Source organism: Dreissena polymorpha, chromosome 7 (assembly GCF_020536995.1).
Source record: "Dreissena polymorpha isolate Duluth1 chromosome 7, UMN_Dpol_1.0, whole genome shotgun sequence".
NCBI lineage: Eukaryota > Metazoa > Mollusca > Bivalvia > Myida > Dreissenidae > Dreissena > Dreissena polymorpha.
This window is the reverse complement of record NC_068361.1, coordinates 40,131,744-40,154,069: the sequence shown is the minus strand read 5'-3', so window position 1 is coordinate 40,154,069 and position 22,326 is coordinate 40,131,744. Positions and strand designations below refer to the sequence as shown.

The following is a 22,326-nucleotide window of genomic DNA, read 5'->3' as shown; positions in this document are numbered from 1 at the left end:
TCTCACAATTAATGACATAGTTATGGCCTGGACAAGCTCATTTATGGTCAATTTTCACTTTTGAACTCCAGGTGTGACCTTGACCTTGAAGATATCGACATAAATCTTTCACATGACACATTTTCCTATGATTGTGAAGAAATGAACCACGTACTTTTAAAATCTCACAATGAATGACAAACTAGTTAAAATGGCCCTGACAAGATCATTTACGGCCATTTTTGACCTTTGAACTCATAGTGTGGCCTTGATCTTGGAGATGTCAAAGTAATTCTTTCGCGCGACACACTGTCCAATGATGGTGAACAAATGTGCATAATGATTTTAAAATCTCACAATGAATGACATAGTTATGGCCCGGACAAGCTCATTTATGGCCATTTTTTACCTTTAAACTCAAAGTGTGACCTTGACCTTGGAGATATCGACGTAATTCTTTTGAGCGCCCGACCAGCCAATGATGGTGAACAAATGTGCCAAATGATTGTAAAATCTCACAATGAACAACATAGTCATGGCTTGGACAAGATCATTTATGGCCATTTTAACCTTTGAACTTAAAGCGCGACCTTGACCTTGAATATATTAACATAATTCTTTTGCGCAACACACCGTCCAATGATGTTGAACAAATGTGCCTAATGATTTTAATATCTCACAATGAATGACATAGTTATTGCGAGACAAGCTCATTTATCGCCATTTTTTATCTTTGAACTCAATGTGTGACCTTGACCTTGGAGATATTGACGTAACTCTTTCGCGCCACACACCGTCCAATGATGGTGAACAAATTTGCCAAAGATTTGAAAATCTCACTATAAATGATAAAGTTAAGGCCCGGACAAGCATTTGACCTTTGAACTCCAAGTGTGACCTTGACCTTGGAGATATTGACGTACATTTTTCACACGACACACCGTCCCATGATGGTGAACAAATGTACCAAGTTATCTTTAATTCTAACGTTAAATGACATAGTTATGGTCCGGACAAACTTTCGGTTAAAAACACACTAAGTGACCTAGTGACCTAGTTTTTGACCCGGCATGACCCATATTCAAACTTGACCTACACATCATCTAGATACAACTTGTGACCAAGTTTGGTGAAGATCGGATGAAATTTCGGGACAGACCGACTGACCAACCGACAAATTGACTCCTATATAGCCCCCATTACCAATGGTAAAGGGCGTATAATATGAGCTACTATAGTACAATGCAATTTAGCTGTGTGTAACCTGGGTGGTGACATCATTTGCCAATATCTTGTAAAAACAGTCCATAATTATAACAGTAAGCATGTGTGGTCAACGTATAAACATTCACCGGTCCATATACTCATGAATGCATCTTTTGCATTTTAAGGGGCTAGACAAGTCAGATAGATAAAATAATACAAAATGTATCTGAGGCATATTCAGTGGGCTAAAATTGTTCAGTTCTGTTGGTCCTAGACCGACGAAGGTCAATACAGAAAATCCTAAACAGTTGGTCCAACCTGACGTGTAAACTTGTCTTTTATCTGCATCAGGGTTTTTTTTCCACTTTTTGGGAAGATAGCCCATGGCTTTGGAATTGGGAATTTTATCGGCATTTTCATGAAATTGGGAAAATAAATTCATTAGCCTTTTTTTCCACATGAAAAGTCCACTGATTAGGGAAATACTAAATTTGATATAACTCTTTATAATCATTTAAATTAAAAGAACAAAATCATATAATACTTTGTTATATGTAATTGAATTGAAATTGAGATAAAATACGCATAAGACTTCTTTCCAAAAAAAAAAAAAAAAAAAAAAAATTTTTTTTTTTTTTTCTTTTTTTTTTTTTGGAATTTAAGAATTTTTTGCCACATTTTGGGAAAAAAGTATACTTTTTGGGATTGGGAACATAGCCGAATTTCGGCTATAAAATCGGGCCAAAAAAAAACCTGCTGCATTAAATTCATAAAAATTGTAGCATTCCTCAAAACTATGTATGTAAGCAGCTGTAAATGTGATAAACCAATGGCTGATGTGCTCCAGCAGTTTATTTTTCACTTGTAATAATGTACACTTCAACACCGTTATTTCGAACACCGATAATCCGAAGTCACTGTTATTTCGAAGTATTTTTCGGGTTCCGATTTTGGTTCTTCTTTGTTTAATGTAAAATTGTATTGTTAATCCGAACTTCGTTAAACTGAGGAAATCGTTTACTCAAAGTGATTCTGTCGGTCCCAACACTTTAATTCGCACCTAATTATCAATCTTTAATCCGAAGTCAAAACTGCAAAATACTGATTGTAATTTCACACCTCTGTCGTGGCGCGTCAAAAGCCGATAATTACATCTTTGTCGTCTGCGCGAACGCCGGTGTTCAGAGAGACATCGTTTATTATTTAAAAAAAATGTTTATTCATTTCCAAAAATGTATTCATATGTATGTATGTCTGATCTTTTGTGCTATTCGTTATATTTTATATACTTTATTTATACTTTGTTTCAAATTGTAAGATTACATTTTGTTATAACCCATACGTTGATATATAGAGACACATGACAATATTGTGTATTATATTTCATGTATTTAGACGATGTACATTTGTATAAGTCTTAATAAACTGTCTGTTCTGTTCTGTCATATTTTATATGTTCTGAAATTAGAGAAAAATAAAAACTAGAAATAGAATCGTTTTATTCCTCCGTTTGTTACAAGTAGAATTTATTGCTATCTGACTTGTTTACGTTTTTAAGTGAGCGTGTAACCGAACCATGCGAATTCCACAACGTTTTACTTTAACAGAATCAAAGAAGTCTTCTGTACAATGTTTATTTCGAATTATCGTTAATCCGAAGTTTTTTTAACGGTCCCGACGACTTCGAAATAACGGTGTTGAAGTGTAGTTCTATCGTTCTAACATATTTTTCTCTTTTTAATAGTAGACGATTATGAAATCTTCCGAGAGTCAATCTTAGTTAGACTAAACAAAACGAATATTGTACACTTCTGACCTTGTGGTATCTTGTACAACTTCATGAGCCTGACAGCCAGCTTGCTGAGGGGTTTCCTCTGAGCCCTGGAGGGCCTCACCCCTGGAAGGTGGCTGACAGATCTGGATAGGCACAAAACACAAGAGAACTTTCACCACTAAGATATGCATTTTGACCTGTTTGCAGTCCCTTAGAAAACCCAATTAAAATAAAGACCCTTCTTAATAGTATCAAGTTTTGCATTGCTTCTGAGCAGGAAAGGGTTAAGTAAGGTTAAATGTCTTCTATGAAAGATATTGGCTATGTACGGCAAAATCATTAAAGTAAATATACATGCATGCATAAAAGAGGTGCAATTGTTGAGTAAATTGATGATTACTTAAAAACAGACCGACTAAACTAAGAGATTAAACTTGAATGAATTTGATTAATTAAACATCTATTGTATTCTTAGAAAAATGACTGCTGGGTGCAGGTAAGAGGTATTCAGATTCAACAATAGAAAATACAGGTTTGCCCTGACCTCTTGAGGGTCAGTCCCTATCTCAAAGATGCTGAACTGATGACCTACCTGAAAACAAGGTCAAGGTCAGTTTCTCTATCACACAAGTGGTCAAGGTCCTGAACTATTGACCTACCTGACTACAAGGTCAAGGTCAGTCTCTCTATCACACAGGTGGTCAAGGTACTGAACTATTGACCTACCTGACTACAAGGTCAAGGTCAGTTTCTCTATCACACAGGTGGTCAAGGTACTGCACTAGGATCCTCTGGTGGTCGGGGAAGCCACACACGTACGTCTCTACAAGATTCACCTTGTCTTGTAGCAGCAGAGGTAACACAATCTGCAGTACAATATGACCTTAGGTATTCAGATGTGTGTATCAAATAAGTGTGTGTGTGTGTGTTTTTACAACATCTTGGCTTGTATTTAAAATAGTTCCACAAAGATATATTGACAACCATAATTTTAACAGTATAATATCTCGTTTTGAAGTGATTTTTTTCACCATTTTAAAATTTGGGCCGGGTCCTTTCAGATTGGGCAAAATCACATGTTATGCCTAGAATAAGTGTTGTCGTTTTGCTAACAAATGTTTAGAAACTGAGAATAAGTGTTTTCAATGTTTTTTTTACTAAGGTTCAATTTAAAAATCTGGAAGAAAGATGAACTAAATGTTAAAACAAATATTTAAAAAAATAAGTGGGGGTGGAACCTCTCTTTGGGAAATATTTATATATATATTAATTTTCAATTAAGCATGGGACCATATACAAGCCCTGATTTTGAAGGGAAAAAACCCACACTGTTTTGTTTTAGGTGTTAAGGTCATTTGACATGAACATCTTTAAAGTAGAAAATACTGCTCAATTTATTAGTTTTTCATAAATCTTATTTTACAAAGCATTCCTGATAAGCCTGTGCAGTCCAGACAGGTTTATCATGGACAAAACTTTCCGCCTAAACTGCATGTTTGCCGACTTCGAACAGCCCAGGCTATTCTGGGACAAGACTTTAGGCACATGCATTAAGCCCTGTTTTCCTGTTTCCTCGATAACTGACCTCATGCATTTGAAAATGGTGCTGTAACCCAAGTCTGCCCACACAGACAGCTGCCTGCAACAGAAAGAGCACACAGAGGTACTGATATATCATGTTTAAAAAGCACTGCACTAATATTTATAATATAATATTGTCATCTTTTGGCAACATAAATAACTACTTGGCAAAAATAATAATAAATATTTTCTAAATATTACTTTTATATAATAATAAAAAATAAGAGGGATGTATTATGCTTTTGGTAGATAATTGACATGACGCAGCCTGTCAATCAAGTTCTTTGTTTTCCTCTTTAAAAAAGTAGATTAAAAATGGTTAAACGGTGTCGATGGGGACTATGTAACTCGGACAATCGATATCCTGAAAGATTAGTTGGTGACATTTAATTTATATCGTTTCCAAAGCCGAAAAGAGATCTTGAGAAGTGTAAAAGATGTATAAATGCATGCGGTCGTCACCACGAACAACTGAACGTCAACACTGTCAAAGACAATTACAATATATTTTTATCGGATATACTAGCAGATTTAAATAGTTTATGTTATCGATCTGATTATCACATAATATTTCACGTTTAAAAAAAAAAATAGTTTTATCAGTTACTAGGTAATTAATATACAGAAGCGAGGTTCATCTGCATTACTTCAAGAGAAATAAAACCCAGCATGAAGCCTTATTCGTGCTGTGTTTTATTACTCTGATAGTAATGCACTTTATTGCCATTATACATGTTATTAGAAGGTGACACGTGATATATTATATTAATAACGGTATCTACACATGTGCAGACATGTGATGTCACCAATGAACGCTTTTAATCCACCTTTGAGATCGAATGCCTAGTTCATATTTTTTTCAACAAGTTTCGTTTGATTTGTTCGATAAAAAAGCGGAAATGAAATAAGGCAAAAACGGTGTAAATAGGTTTTATGTAACTCTGACATTCGGTATCCATAAGTTAGATTAATTAAATATATACCATTTCAAACGCGGAAATGCGGTCTTGACAAGAGCAAGTGGAAGCTTCAATGTGTAGAATTACCGAGATCACCCTTATGGAGCATTTATTTATTTAAAAAACTGAAAAATGTTATGCTAGAAATTACTACGCATTATTAAGTATGAATTATATCACGTGTGCTTGTAGAATAATGGAGAAGATTGGTACCAACTTTGCTTAACTTAACGAAATCCCCGTTATAAATCGAGTTTTGTGTGTCAGAAACAAGTGAAAACGATTACCGGTATATGTTTCTATTTTAATAGAATCGAATAGATAAATGCCACATAATAAGATTTATTATTACTGATATAACCAATAAATGCCGAACTTGTGAGAAGTCGGTACCTGCGCCAGCGTCTGATACAGGTAGCTTTACTGAATTCCCCTTCATACAGCGCTACTTTATATATGACAATGACCAAACTTATTGTGCTGTCTTGCACTTTCAATTATAGTGATTGATAAATGTCCCATAAGCAATGCTTAATATTATTAATATCACTTTTATACGTAATAACAGGTGGGATTTTGGTACACTCGGTGTCAGAAAGCGTGTAAAACTTCACCGAAATCCCAGTTTAAAGCGCTATTTCATGTCAAATACACAAGTGGAAATGTTACGTAAATAACATGGGTAAATGCCGTTGAAGAAGTGTTTATTTATTGCTAATACCAACATCACGCGTAATAACAGGTTCGATTTCGGTCAGCGCACATGCGTTTGAGAGCGTTATTCATGTACCGAAAAACCCGTTATAATTAGCTGATGTTCTCTATAAACGTATTTTTTTTTGCATTCACAGAATAACTTAATGACACAAACCCCTTATACAAGTTTCATGTGGTGTCAAAAAGTCCATAAAAATAATCCGGAATATCGCATTAATTGATTAATCTACATGCAGTATAAAGGCAATGAAGCCATTTTGGTTTTACATGTAGCTTGTCTAGGTTTGCTACCCGCTGAGCCACGTGATTAAGTGGGCGGAGCAATCATAGATAAGGCGTCATGTCAATTGATTTCAATAATGAGATATCAAACACATTTATATTTTCATGAGCAGCCCAGCCACTAGTGAAAATATATTTGGGCCGTCCTCTGTGAAAAGGGGGTTTAATGCATGTGCATAAAGTTTCATCCTAGATTAGCCTGTTCAGTCCACACAGGCTAATCAGGGACGGCACTTTCAGCCTAAACTGGATTTTCATTAAGAACAGTCTTCCTTTAAACATAATAAAACAAGAGGGAAAAGTGTCGTCCCTGATAAGCCTAAACAGAGTGCACAAGCTTATCTGGTACAACACATTACGCACATGCATTAAACCCCCTTTACACAGTGTGCAGCCCATTTGTTTTCTATGATCAAAAGTGTATAAAGGTAATCAATCTCTAAACATAAACGTTCTTTATAAATTAATCTTTGCTGCCCTTTGTTTATATATTTATGTGTTAAAATAATGAATTTAGACGGAACAAGCGAATTCTTTGAAACCATATCCCCCGCCAAAAAAAAATTTGTAAAAGATGGACGTACTGACAGACAGACAGACTGACAGACAACGCCAATTCTATATCATTTCGCCCTTTGACGCGGGATAATAATAAATTAATGATATCATTTTGCATAAGAGCAAGGACATTTATCCATATTTTCACTGTTATTTTTCCTAGTTCATAACACTTGATTTTTTTACACTGACATTTCTCTATAAATGGCATAACTGTTGTACATGTATTAACAGCATAAAATAAAAATACAATATCAATCATTCCAATATGTCAGTTAACTGTGACACTTAGATGTTGGACATATGTTATGGTTTGAATCTTTATACAATAAAACAAACAGAAAGGATTTAGGACCGTTTATATAAAAATAAAACTATTACAAAATTTGATCAACAATAATTGAAAATACCTCCAATCTAATTAACAAGAATGTCATCAAAACAATAGATGTAGGTAAGGTAGGATTTTGATTTGGTCTTACCTCTTTGAATTTCTTGTTCTCTACAAACGATCTCACAGCCGGAAGAAACTGGTCGTTGCCGGGATAACACAGACCAAAGCAACGTACTGCCAGCTCAAACATCGTCATATGTTTCACCGTACACAGGTTGAAAATCTCCATTTGCATTTGTTTGCTGACATACGTATCCACTGAAAGTCTTGAATTATTTTGCTTACAAAACTTTTCAAATTCTTTGAAGACCCAAAAGGCCAGGGTGGTTGTCTTGGGAACATGCGTATCAGCTGCTGATTGCAGGATGTGAATCAAGAGGACGTACGGATTGACAGAATTGCTGAACTGATGGGAAAGATATCGAGAAATGTTGGTACGATCTTTATTTGAATCGTCCTGCCACATGTGTTCTAGCTGTGAACTGATTTTCTTCATGCTTTCAAAGCTTGGCTGGGCAGGGTTTGAGGCCAGTATTTTTGCTGCCCACATTGCTGTGTCTGACTCCTTAATGGAAGAATCCACTTGTTGTTTGACCGTTGGCACAAGAACTTTTGCTTCAAAAGGTTTGTTTTCCTTTGGCTTCAGCTTATACACACCAGGTATCACCTCTGGTTTCCATTCTGAAATGGCATCAATCTTGTCAGTATTATCCTCACCTTTGGCATCATTGGCCACCGAATGTGTCAATACCTGATCAGTCCCATCATCATCCCAGTGGTTAACCACAGAGCGTGGGTTAGTTTCCTGCTGACTGGAGGCCCAGATCTCTACTCCAGTGTCCACAGTTTGAGCTCCAACAAAAGTGCTACAAGATTCTGCCTTAGTTTGAGGACTCTGTGAACTTTTCTGCCATACCCCTCTCCCTCTAGACTGTGCAGGCCACTGCCCAGGATTTGCTCGCACACCAGGTGTCCATGTATCATGCTTGCCTTGCCTGGAATGCAGAGACTCTGCCTGCACTGAAAGGCCCCTGCCATGTGATTTATACGGTTTGCTTGAGTACTGTGGTGAGTGTGCGTGTGAACCAGAACCGAACTTGTGTGACAAACCACGACCATAACTATCATGACCTTGGTTACAATTGCTGTAACTATCCTGACTTTGGTTGATATGGGCACTGGATGAGGCCCCGCGGTTCCATGTGTTATTCCCATGATAATTAGGCTGAGATACAGTCATACCTCGCCCAAACCCTTGCCTCTGGAGCGGATGATGTGTCTCTGTATTGGTCTGTAACAGGTAACTTGCTGGTTAGAGTAACCCTTTACCACTAAGATACGTATTTTTACGCATTAGTAGTCTCTAAGAAAGATAAATTTATTTAAAGACCTTTCCTACTAGATTCAAGTTTTAAGGGGTTCATTTCCAACCCCTTAGATATTGATGAGCAGCAAACAGCATAAAACCTGAACAGACTGCGAGTTACTCTGTAACTTGCAGGCTGTTCTGGTTTTATGTTGTTTGCACATAGCCATTTTCACTTCAGAGAGGGAAAGGCGTAAGCAAATCTGTGTTTACAAGTGTATGCATAAGTTTATAATTTATCAACTGAATTGAGTGTCTTTACAAGACAGAAGGATGTATGTTTTCAAAATATAGAGGCTATACCATCGAAGATTGCATGTTAAAATCAATCTACAATATTTTTTTTTTATTATAAGCAACCATGACCTTAACCCTGAACACCTTTTCCTAAACTCACCCAGGTAAAGACTCAATATTAATAAAGTAACTAATAGGGTAATAACAATTTTTAAAACTTAAGCTCCACCTTCATCAAATTATATATGTAATCTACTTGCTGAATGAAGTGCTAAGGTACTTAAACCTTCCCCCCATAAGAAGCTAAGTTAAAATGGCTTTTGCAAACAGCATAAAACCAGAACAGCCTGCGAGTAACTTGCTGTCTGTTCAGGTTTGATGTTTTTGCTGCCCATCAGTATCTAAGGGTTGGAAATGAAGCCTTTAAGACTTGAATTAAGTAAGAAAGGTCTTACATTCAATTATATTTACTTTCTAAGGGACTTCAAATGCATAAAAATATGTATCGAAGTGGTAAAGGTTTTATTATATACTTTAAAAGGGCCAAGTGGGAATAATGCCACAGGGCAAAGAAAGTTGACAGCATGTACTAAAACAATCTAAACTAATACTTCTATTGACTCACAGATGTCTGATGATTTGTGGTGGTGATTCCTCTTCCAATGGCTGGTGGGCCACTTGCTAAGCTGGAGGCTGATACTGAAATGAGTCAATAGTAAAAATACTACCATCTTGTGCTTGCAAAAGCTTTAAGAATTACAATTGAGCACTGTATGCCTTAAGCATTAATTTGTTACTTAATTACAAAGTGAACTATGTCATTACTTGTTAGATCTTAAAGTTAATTATGGCAATAATGTAATTTGTAGAACATTTTTAGCTATCATTAATATTATTGTAGAATTGCAGAATAAGGTAGCTTTTGGAAAAACCCTCTTATCTGCACTTACAAACAAAGCCAAGCCATTAAAATTCCTTTCAAATTCAAATACTGCATGATCCGTTATTATCGGAATTAAAATACATGTACCATTGGTGGATAAAATGGGTCAACGTTTTTTGTATGGAAGTACATATGAGTGTTTTTACTACTAGCTCAAGATTAAGTCTATTGCCCATTGAAGTATTTTCCCACCACTTTGGGAATGGGTCTGATGCTCATTGGATTGGGAAAAGAAATTTAGTTGTGCCTTTTTTGCGTACAAATATCATATTAAAAATTATATTGACATAATAACGTCTTGGGTTAATATTGTTTTAAATTAAATAAATGAAAATTTATGATTGAATGCAGTATATGTTGAACTAAAATGAATAATCCAATCGTTATGATATATTGTTGTTAGAACTGTTGTTAGGAAAATTGAACCTGTAACTTTTAGGAAACTGTATATACAAGTACTTTTTGGAGCTATTTTTCAGTATTGCAACAACAACCAGTGTCCAACCATATTAATGTGAAAATTAATTATCTTCTTAGTGATGGCTGCAGTGTTACCAGGAGCGGACACGGCAACAGCTATGACATGGTAGTCTGATGCTGGTCCAGACGTGACCTCAAACCCATCAGAGTCCGAGTCTGAATAGAAGTCTTCATACATGATGCGTTTTGTGGTTGTTCTCTGACAACATGAGCTAGAATGCACACTTTTCTGTTGCAATTTTTCTATTTCTGAAACCAAAAATACAATTTTAACATATTTAGTAACAAGTATTAGCACACATTCAGTGTAAGCAATAGTGTTTTGATTAAAAAAATTAAATATGTGTGACAAGATAGTTGCATTAACGTTGGACCATAATCATTTGCATCCAAATTTATGAGCCTAGAAAATGTACCCAGGTACAGAAAATATTCTTACACATACCCGGCAAATTTAGACTGTGCCCGAGTTATATTCCCGACTAAAGTCCGATGTCGTAAAAAGCACTACGGAATACGAAACAAAATCCTTGTTGAACAAAACCTGAATCAACATGCTTTTTGAGTAGGAGTTTTGATAATATAGAGGCCATTTTACATAATATTGACACAATATAACCATAAGTAATTTCAAACAAGAGCACCACATAACGGGTGCCACACTGTGAATGCTTGTCAGAAAGTTTTTGTTTGTTTGTTTAGAGGTCACAGTGACCTTGACCTTTGACCAAGTGACCCAAAATGGGTGTGGGGTGTAGAACTCATCAAGGTGAATCTACATATGAAGTTTCAAAATTGTAGGTGGTAGCACTTTGATTTTAGAGGCAATGTTAAGGTTTTTGTTAAAGTTTTATATTAGAGGTCACAGTGACTTTGACCTTAAACCTAGTGACCCAAAAATGGGTGTGGCATGTAGAACTCATCAAGGTGCAACTACATATTCAGTTTCAAAGTTGTAGGTGGAAGCACTTTGATTTTAGAGCCTATGTTAAAGTTTGATATTAGAGGTCACAGTGACCTTGACCTTTGACCTAGTGACCCAAAAATGGGTGTGGCGTGTAGAACTCATCAAGGTGCATCTGCATATGAAGTTTCAAAGTTGTAGGTTGAAGCACTTTGATTTTAGAGCCAATGTTAAGGTTTTACAGTGGTTTTTTTTCACTTATAGGGGAATGGTGGCGGGGCCCGTCCAAAGGGGAAAAATGCGTCGTTTTTTAGGAAAAGGGGAAAATAAAAAATTCACTTGTTTATATGTATTGATATTTATTATATTAATACACATGTTTGTATGAATATAATATTCACAGCTGAATGTCTTTGTCCTTTTTCTTAAAATAAAAATATATATCAATGATTTTCTCAACATTAGTTTCAGACAATTCAGCCTTCATGCACAGTCTCAGTTTTCCAAGCCATTTTGAGTATAATTGGGATCTTTTAAATCGATAAAATGGCAAATTTGAGCACTATTTTATCAATAAAATGGACCAAAATGGAATGATTTTATCAACAAGTATTGACACAATATATATACATCAGGCCATTTCCTGGCCATTTTGGGAGAAAAATGCAATTAATGTGAAAAGTCTACTGATTTGGAAACAAGAGTGCCAAACTGTCACAAGATACGCCCGTTCTAAGGTTTTGGACACCATGCTCAATGCTTGAAAGTGTCCTCAAGACCTAGTTATTGACCCGGCATGACCCATATTTGAACTTGACCTAGATATCACTTAGATGTAACATCTGACTAAATTTGGTGAAGATCAGATGAAAACTACTTCAATTAAAGAGCGGACAACATGCTTAATGCTTGAAATGCACTATGTGACCTCGTTTTTGACCCGGCATGACCCATGTTCGAACTTGACCTACATATCATCTAGACACAACTTCTGACCAAATTAGGTGAAGATCAGATGAAAACTACTTCAATTAGAGAGCGGACACCATGCTAAATGCTTGAAATGCACTAAGTAACCTCGTGACCTAGTTTTTGACCCGGCATGACCCATATTTGAACTTGACCTACATATCATCTAGACACAACTTCTGACCAAATTTGGTGAAGATCGGATGAATACAATTTGAATTAGAGTCCGGACAAAGTGGCGCCGTTGAAAATGCACTAATTGACCCTATGACCTAGTTTTTGACCCGGCATGACCCATATTCGAACTTGGCCTATATATCAACTAGATGCAACTGCTGACCAAGTTTGGTGAAGATCGGATGAATACAATTTGAAATAGAGTCCGGACAAAGTGGCCCCTTTGAAAATGCACTTATTGACCCTATGACCTAGTTTTTGACCCGGCATGACCCATATTCGAACTTGGCCTAGATATCAACTAGATGCAACTGCTGACCAAGTTTGGTGAAGATCGGATGAATACAATTTGAAATAGAGTCCGGACAAAGTGGCCCCTTTGAAAATGCACTTATTGACCCTATGACCTAGTTTTTGACCCGGCATGACCCATATTCGAACTTGGCCTAGATATCAACTAGATGCAACTGCTGACCAAGTTTGGTGAAGATCGGATGAATACAATTTGAATTAGAGTCCGGACAAAGTGATGCCTTCCGCCCGCCGCCCGCCGCCCGCCGCCCGCCAAGGGGTTTCACATAATACGTCCCGTATTTTATACGGGCGTATAAAAACTATTTAATACTGCTGATCATGTTTTCACAATACCCAAAATTAAATCCAGTATTAACCAGATTTTCCGGTAAATCAGTACACAGTACATTACCTGTTTCAAAACTAAACTACCTGAAAGTGCATGGCGTCAAAGATACAGCATTCTCTTCGCTACAAAGTTTTCCTTCGACAGTGTATATACACCCACGCTAATTTTCGCGCGCTTTTTACCAGGACAATACATGAGCAATAGATATTGCTAGCATAAGCGTTGGGTAAGCAATAAAATGAAAATAGGAAAAATCATTACACGCACCGTATGGCGTGACATTGTACATTGCTGCATAGTTTTCGCTAGTTTTTTGTTGGGGGCAAAGGAAATACATGTGGACGTTTTATTTAAAGCTAGAAAGTGTGTTTTGGATTACAAAATTTGTATTCTCATTTGGGAATTCAACAAAACATTTATATTATATTTATAATGGATTCAATATTAAATTCCAACATTAACTTTTTTTAAACGCGCTTTACGTGTAGAAACGATGTTTTGATTATTCATGAAAAGCACAATTTCCAGGAGGATTACACCTGGTTAGTGAAAACATTTGAAAATATAACTGATTCCATATAATTGAATACTCCGGATAATTGAATATTCGGACGTGACAAATGGGCTATTCAATTAAGCGAAATCCACTGTATAACTCTTTATAATAATTCAAAATAATATAAATTATAGTTTTATACTTTGTTAGTTGTTTATGAAATAAATTTTAGATATATTTATCATGATTATGAGACAGTTATTTCTCAAAAAAAAATTTTACTTCTGGAGGGGATTTTTTTTACAAAATGGGGGAAAAATATATACTCTTTTTTGAGGGGAATGGGGCCGAATATCGGCCCCAAAATTGCCATAAAAAACACTGTTTAAGCACGACGCCAACGGCGGACAGCGGACGAGCTGGCTATGAAACTAGCTCGGGTTTTCTCCGAAAACAGCCTCGCTAAAAATTAGCTGACAAAGATACATAAGTTTTCTTAACCCTTTACCACTTTGATACGTATTTTGACACATGTGTAGTCCCTCAGAAAGTTAAATTTAATTAAAGACCTTTCTTACTAGATTAAAGTTTCAAACTCTTAATTTCCAACCCGTCAGCAGCAAACAGCATAAAACCTGAACAGACTGCGAGTAACTTGCAGGCTGTTCTGGTTTTATGATGTTTGCACATAGCCATTTTAACTTTGCTTCTGGGTGGGAAAGGGTTAAGCGTACCCAAGCCTACAACAACCAATCAAGCTCTAGAAAAGCGTAAAGCAACTCCATGACTCGAAGAAATAAGTGCAAGTGATTTGTCAATTTTGCTTACTGAGCCATAATATCTTGCACACTTATGATTAAATCAGCTGATAAACAATGTAGAGAAATTGAACAAATTATGTAAATTTAGTTAGCAAATTGTAATAAAAATACATGTAGCAAGTAACACAACAATCATTCTGAAAAGAAAAATAAAGTGATAAATAACAGGATTGAAAAAATTCACTTTGCATTTTCTAAATTGTGTACATACACCTTAAATTCAAAACCCAGGGTTTTACGGGAAGCGATATTCTGCGTCAAATACGCATAAAATCCTAGTCAGGACCCGTCATATTTGTTAATTTGCGTCCCATTTAACGCACAATCATTTTGACGTATTGGTTCTCGTAATATCAACAAGAAACTCTGAAAGACAACTGCAGTGCGTAATTTTCTTGAAGGATGTATGAGTTGTTTCGCTTGTTGATTTATCGACCAATCGTGCACCCGCTGTTGCTAGTTGAAAAGTCCCGAATTGAGATAACTTTGCGTAAATGTGAGCTATTTATGTCGCTATGAAAGAAAAGATTACAGAGGTTTATATGATAGCTAATTATCTGGTAAGCCAGATTAAACTATAAAAATAAATACAATTTTTAATTGTATCGGTGTGTGTTAAATCTCAGCTATTGTTTACTTAAATAATCGATTACTATACTTTTAACTAATTGACTTTGACACAGACAGCATATTTATTGGGACCCCCATTTTTATTGACAGGACACCTGAAAATTATTAACTAGCTTTGTAAATGTTGATGTGACATATCATAATCAAAATCTGACAAACAGCACGATTACCTTACGAAACTTATAGGTGAAACACTTCTACATGTTACAGTGACATGCATCTTGGCTTAAATTATAATTTTTTCACATTAAGGGTCTTATTTACCTACCAGTGTAAATTATGTTTTTTTAGCCAGTAACATTTTATTTTGTTCTAGGTCTTACAGCTTTTGGCTGCACTATTTGGCTTCAGCAAAAAATTCCAACTGCCAAGTTAGTGAATACAAATCTGTGCCATGTGTAAAGCCATGGAAGGTGGCATGTATAACCTTGCACATACAGTTTGTTTCCGTTCAAATTTAGGTTCAACTTTCTGTTCATTGATTTATGTATCTTTTTGGCCAGTTTGTTGAAATTTTTATGTTAATTCTGTCATATGATTTGGCGACCCGTACATTTTTGTCAATGAAAGTTTCTAAATTCTGATACACATGTAAATGCTTTGCGCTTTTAAAACGGAGTCTGTTGCATTACGTAATTGATATCAGACATGTGTTTTGTTTTCATAAAGGCACTTCATTAATTTCTTACCAGTATTTATGTGCGTTTTGTGTAAATATTTATTAACATTTTTTAGTCACTGTCAAGCTTAACTATCAGTTTCTTAAAACATTTGTTTTACTTGCAATTTGCATACCAGTATATTTCTGGAATTTTCTATTGAGTAATTGTATCGTTTTTAAATAATTCGAGGTACAAATATTTTTTCTTTAAAATACTGAGTGAGAATTTTGTGAATTGTGATTATTCAGTTTTCATTGTTTAGTATTATGTTGTTTATTTTCATTCCCATTTAATTTTTCCATTTATCATAATGTCAATTTTAAGTCAAATTTGAGTCTGTTACTTTTTTAAGGGTTTCCCCTGTCGTTTGCCAAATATGCCAAAAAATTTAGAGAAAAACTCACAATTATGTCGCTAAAAATAATCGTTCTAGATAATTAATTCTTTAAACTGTAGACTGTGGGCCAATACATCAAACTATTCAAAGTGTTATTAAACCAAAAAATGTATACGTGTATACGCAGTGTACATCAACACAGGTTAGAACTGGTTATCGAGAAAGGACAATGGCTGGTGTGAATTAACAAAACAAATACGTAATCGTACAAATTATCAGCTTAGAAAAACAATTTGTGTTAAAGTTTAAATGTATACAGACATATATGTTTTCCATTTAATGAGAACTGGCTTATTGTCCGTTTTTATGTCACCAGTTTCTGTAACTGAAAGAATTTTTAATAAATAGTTTATGTAATGATCTTAATGACTTAACGAGTGTTGGTTTGTAACTTAATTTGTTTAATGATTCGCTCTTAATTGACCAGTCGCCAACTCCGCCCACATTTTGTCGATCAGCCAATCAGATATCGATTTTTCACACACCCCTCAGCAACGCTTATCTGGCCGCCATTTTGTCCGACAAACAAAGCGTGTTGTACATATGGAATGGACGTAATTTTTAAGAGTTTACACAGATTTTATATCAAATGCATGATCATTACTGTTCGATCATTATTCAAAATTGTAGGTGCTAAACATACTTTATAAAAGGTTATTATTTTATCTTTATTTCTTGAACATATGAACGAGTAATGAGAAAACAAACACAATAAATAGTTTAACCACACCAGGTGTATGTTCTATAAAACGTGTTATACCGTTTGATGCACAATATTATTAAGCAGTTTGGGCAACATAATAATTGCCACACGTGCTTTTTAATCTCAGCGTAATTGTCGATGATTAATAAATAACAGTATGTTGCGTGGATCTCAGAATGAAGGAACATTAAGGCATTGTTAGGTACTGTACACAAGAAAAGAAAACTATTTAATTACTTAAATGCTTTCCAATTATATATTTATTTTCTGTGGATCATAAACAAGGGAAATCATTATAAATTGTTAACTTAAATATTGTTTTAACTAAAGTAAAAACAACACAATGGTGATTTCAACGCGGCTTAGCCAGCTTAAAGCGACTTCAAGTGTAAATGTACGGTTTATAATACAACAACAACATTTCTAATACAACATATATTGATACGGGGAGAAAAGCGAAAATTGCAATTAACATATAAGGGCTATCTTGTTATAAATAAGCAAATGCATAATATGCTAAATGTATTCAATTCGAATGTTCGTGAACAGCACCGTTATACCAACATTTCATTTTTTGATAGTGAAATATAACAGGTTCGCATTAAACATAAATGAAATAAAATGCATATTAGACTATCTGTTAATGAAACCACGAAATTAGGCCTGTATTAAATTATGGTTACAAATAAAAAAAATCGGTGTCTTTTTAAAAATAACACAATAAAACAAAGATCTAAACATTTTTAATAAACAAAAAACCCATCATGATATGGACATGTCATTTGCATTTAATAAAAGTATTTTCAAAATTATATATTCACTGTCAGACGGTTGAATACAAGTTCAAAATCAATATGAAATAAATGCTCATTTTTACAACGGATTTTTCATCACCTCCCTATATAATATGTATAAGAAACGTTTCTGATAGTCAGTCTGCCGTTAACTCATTTATTTTGATTACGCCATTTCTCTCTAAAGTTTTTATGATTGTATTAACGTTTTACAAAGCACTTTAGGTTAGTGTGCGGCTTTAATAACTTATTTTTTAGAAAAGAGCATAATACATCATTACAAATATAGAATTTCCCTCACGTAATCCGCTATAATTGCGATCTGCTTGTCGGAGTTTTCTAATCACTAGACCACGTGACTATGTGGGCGGAGAGATCGATAATTTGGCGACTGGTCAATTAAAACTCGCTTAAACGGTTGCGGTTCAATTGTTGATTACGCAAGTTAGTTCGACTATAAGACTTATAATATTAATTTCTGCTAGAGCAAATACGACGCTAACTGATCATGATTTCAACAAAAGTGATAATCTTGATACAATTTATATTTCTATGCACATGTTCAGTCTTCACGATAGTTCATTTTATCCACTAGCCCTTCGGGCTTCTGGAATGGTGAAGACAAGAAGCCCAGCAGCAAAATTACTAGCCCAAAGTAAATTTGTTAAAATATACACCCTGCTTATGGGTTTCATCTTTGATAACCCATTATCTGATAATCTATTAAAAAGTACAAGTTCTCAGGTAATGTTAACTGTAAATCCTATTGCAATTGGAACAACAATTACAACACAATATAACAAGTCAAGGTAAATATGTCCTTTATTAATCATAACTATTTTTTTTTTTGATAAACAACTTCTTTGTTCATCTCATCATCACTGTCATCCTGGAAATCATCTTCATCAGAAACCATATCCTGTAAAACAAGCAACCATGACTTTATTGACTTCACTTGCTTGCAGTTTCTTGCCACGCTTCGCTTCAGCTACGTATTTAAGCATAATGCAGCCTTACGCGCTTAGGGACTTACAACTTTGGAAATAAACTTACGGAACGTAAACACACACACAAGGTTACAAAATAACCTGTTTATTCCGGAAATGCAAGCAGCGGTCTTCGATTGGTTTACTTCAGCAGTAAACACATCAGCATGACATGTGCCAATAGTACACAACCAGTCTAAATTATTCACCACGTGGAATGGATCACTACTCGAAAATAACAGATGAATGTATGGACCAATCAGAACGCGTTTAAATTTCTTATTTTAGGCGAACTTGAACGAAGTTCTTTCGGAAATCTTCGCGAAGTATTCATAAAATAATGACGTTTATCACACTTAAAAATGTAAACAATATTGATACACGGAATTTCTACTGGCCCGACGGACGTACGATATGGCAATTTTAATAGGCCCGAGCTATAATTTACACGCCCAGGCCGCCGGGCGTGCGCTTATTTCGCAGACTGCATGTTTACGCGAGCAGTCAGTATTGCAAGTTGGTTTACAAAACATCAAATAATCAGACGAAAGCCTAAATCGAGTGCCTTTAATAGTTGTTAATAAACGTGCCCTTTACGTCTATGCTAAACGCCCCTATCTCAATTTAAATTTAACGACTAAACCATTAGAATGGTACCAATTTTCGAAACTTTACCCCTATCTGTAACAACAAAGGTGCTCGCTGGTTGCTTTATTAATACTTTTATTGTCACGCAATTGATTCCCGTCATCATTGTTGCATGTTGTTTTATAGGCTAACATCGTTAACTAAAATTATGTAGCGCGTTTAAGATCGAATTTGTATGATAAAGTCTATGAAAAATTAATTTATAAAAAAAGTTTTAATGTTATTCTTTAATTGAAAATTTAACAGGTCATCTGATTATTTAACAGTTCACTTTTGATACTGACACTGCGCTTTCGGTACACTGTTAAGCCTGTTATTGGCTTTTATTTGTTTTATTACTTACCGTGATTTAGCTCTATCTTTCTAACTCTGTACTTTTAAGACATTAGTTGGTCTTTGCGACACAATTCTATAGCAACCACAGGTTAATATATTTGTTTCAAAATTTATGACAAAAGTAGCTTGAATTAGTTTTGGTTGGTGTAGATTTGGGAAGATCATTAAGTAAGTGGTGTGTTACCTATATTTATTAAAGTACTTTTTTGAAAAAAATTACATATTGTCTGGAATAAAGATGAAGCATAAAACAAAACAATAGTTCCCAACACACAAACATGATGCAAAATAATGATTTTTACAAAGATTTATGTAGATTTGGGTAGATTTGGGTAATTCGTGTCGCTGTATATTTGTGTATGTTAACGTTTCGGACCTATGAAACCCAGTCCTGCAAGTTACCTAAGTCCACAGGACCGGATTTTCCAGTGGATTTAAAATACTTTTGGGTATGCTCAACACAAAAAGTTGATAAAAAAATGAAACTGAAAACAGAAGTCTTGAATTGACGATTCGTCTATCTTACGGAGGTTCCGGAGAAAGTGGGTGTAGCAAATAGCACCATTGGTTGATTTGCCCAGGATTCCAGAGATAGATGATTTACACATAAGCATATTTTCAATTTTGGAATATTCTGTGTTTTCCATTGCAAAAACTTAAATATTATTCTGCGAGCACACCGCATCAAGCAAGTTGTTTTAATTTGAGCATTAAGGATAAATTTATGACCTGTTTGTGTTAATTCAAAGGTTTTTTTGGCCTGATTTTATAGCTGAAATTCGGCTATGTTCCCAATCCCAAAAAGTATACTTTTTTCCCAAAATGTGGCAAAAAATTCCCAATTTCCAAAAAAAAAATTTTTTTTTAGAAAGAAGTGTCTTATGCGTATTTTATCTCAATTTTAATTCAATTACATATAACAAAGTATTATATGATTTTGTTCTTTTAATTTGAATGATTATAAAGAGTTATATCAAATTTAGTATTTCCCTAATCAGTGGACTTTTCGTGTGAAAAAAAGGCTAATGAATTTATTTTCCCAATTTCATGAAAATGCCGATAAAATTCCCAATTCCAAAGCCATGGGCTATCTTCCCAAAAAGTGGAGAAAAAACCCTGTAATTTATGACAGAAAATAGTTAGTTTAAACCTATTTATTTTAGCTCGATTGCGTCGAAAGCCTTAGGCTTATATAAACGCTCTCGAGTCCGTTTCCTGGGCCTAGAACCAGTACTTGGTGTCTTTGGGGGAGATCTAAAGAACGCTCCCACGGTGGGGATCGAACCCGTGACCTCCCGGTCGCAAGGCGGACACCATATCCATTACACCACGGCGACATTTAATAATAGTTAATGTTGCTCATTTTCCCAATTAAAGTGCCACTTGGTATCCATGCGGCAGAATTTTCATAAAAAATCTTGTTTTTTGCAACTCCCAGTGACCCAGAGCCTGCAGAGGAAGAGTAGCTGAAATAATTCGCGTTCAGAATAAATCTGAACGCTGAAACTCCGGTCTGTAAAAACCATAACGAAAAATAAATACAATACTATTATATCAATATGCTTAAAATTGCAAAATAACATTACCAACTCATAAAGTTTTAGTTAAGAAGTCCGTTTTTACCTCAAATAGCGTCGAATTGAAGTTAAAAGGCATAATTTGTTTCAGTTAAACTTCTGCTTAAATCACAATACAATCACTGACCTCTCGCCATGTTATGAAATATTTAAATATCAACCAATCAGAAGAAGGCATTACCGTGTAATAGGCTGCGTTATACAGCGGGCACAGCGATTGGAATGGAAAATGTGAGAAGTGTGTTGATTTAAATTGGTCAGGCGTGCAAAATTGAAAGAGTCATTACATAATTCTTACGGAACATTATTGAGAAATGAATTATATACACAGGTATGTAAATATTATTGCAATCCGTTGATATTAACTGTCTGATATCGGGGCTTGAATGTTGCGTACCAAATTCCTTGCGCATCAATATAGACAAAGAAGGAAAACTCTTGCTATTAAAAAGATAGAGTGGACTATTGACGCCAAGAGTCTGCCAAAGCAAAAATCATCAAAAGACTCTAAGGCGGCAATTAATATTGACTAGAGGAAGAGGGTCTATTCCTGGGAGCTGGATTATTGCCATTTGTTGAACTTAAAGTGAAACTGTGTTCATATCAAGGTTGCCAACATATTTGTGTAGACTCTGCAATAAAACATTGGTGTTTGGCTCGAGGTGGAAGCCCGAGTGCACCCTTACCTTCTAGAATAATGTCCGAAATGATATGTCCGTAAAACCCCTACCGTTCGATATATGATGTTGCATTTAATTTACCTGCCAAAAATGCTTGATATTTGTCAAGTTTTTCTTCTGAAACTTGCGTGCCTTTATTCTCAGAACGTTTTGTACGAGCTTTTTTATATAAATCAAATAGCGACAGCAAAATAGAATGAAAGAAAACGATCATTTCCAACTTTCACATTTTCTTGCATTTAAACGGAAATAAGCCGAAATGGAAATAGGTTACACACAAGCAACTCTACAAAAACTCTTGCACGACGGGTGAGAGTAAGGAACGACAACTCTGCGTGTGCTTCTAATAGATGGTCGATTAAAAGTTGATTTTCGGATGTTTCTTTCTTTAAACCATGCTTATATAGTTTACAAAATAACAATGATT

General features: G+C 35.1%; 1 protein-coding gene across 7 annotated transcripts in view; it reads right to left on the bottom strand.

Annotated features, from left to right (window-relative positions):
* Positions 1–22,148, bottom strand: part of LOC127837406 (exonuclease mut-7 homolog) — a 49,137-nt gene extending 26,989 nt beyond the window's left edge. For all 7 annotated transcript variants that reach the window (XR_008029274.1, XM_052364460.1, XM_052364462.1 and 4 more), the window contains exons 1-7: positions 21,981–22,148; positions 10,552–10,725; positions 9,679–9,752; positions 7,539–8,741; positions 4,545–4,598; positions 3,686–3,825; positions 3,002–3,102 (exon numbers count right to left, since the gene is read on the bottom strand). Coding sequence is in view for 6 of the 7 variants with exons in the window: in XM_052364460.1 (XP_052220420.1) it covers positions 3,002–3,102; positions 3,686–3,825; positions 4,545–4,598; positions 7,539–8,741; positions 9,679–9,752; positions 10,552–10,725; positions 21,981–22,113 (1,879 nt within the window). In the remaining variant the exon portion in view is untranslated. The remainder of the gene's footprint in view (positions 1–3,001; positions 3,103–3,685; positions 3,826–4,544; positions 4,599–7,538; positions 8,742–9,678; positions 9,753–10,551; positions 10,726–21,980) is intronic.
* Between the last annotated feature and the right edge of the window lie 178 nt (positions 22,149–22,326).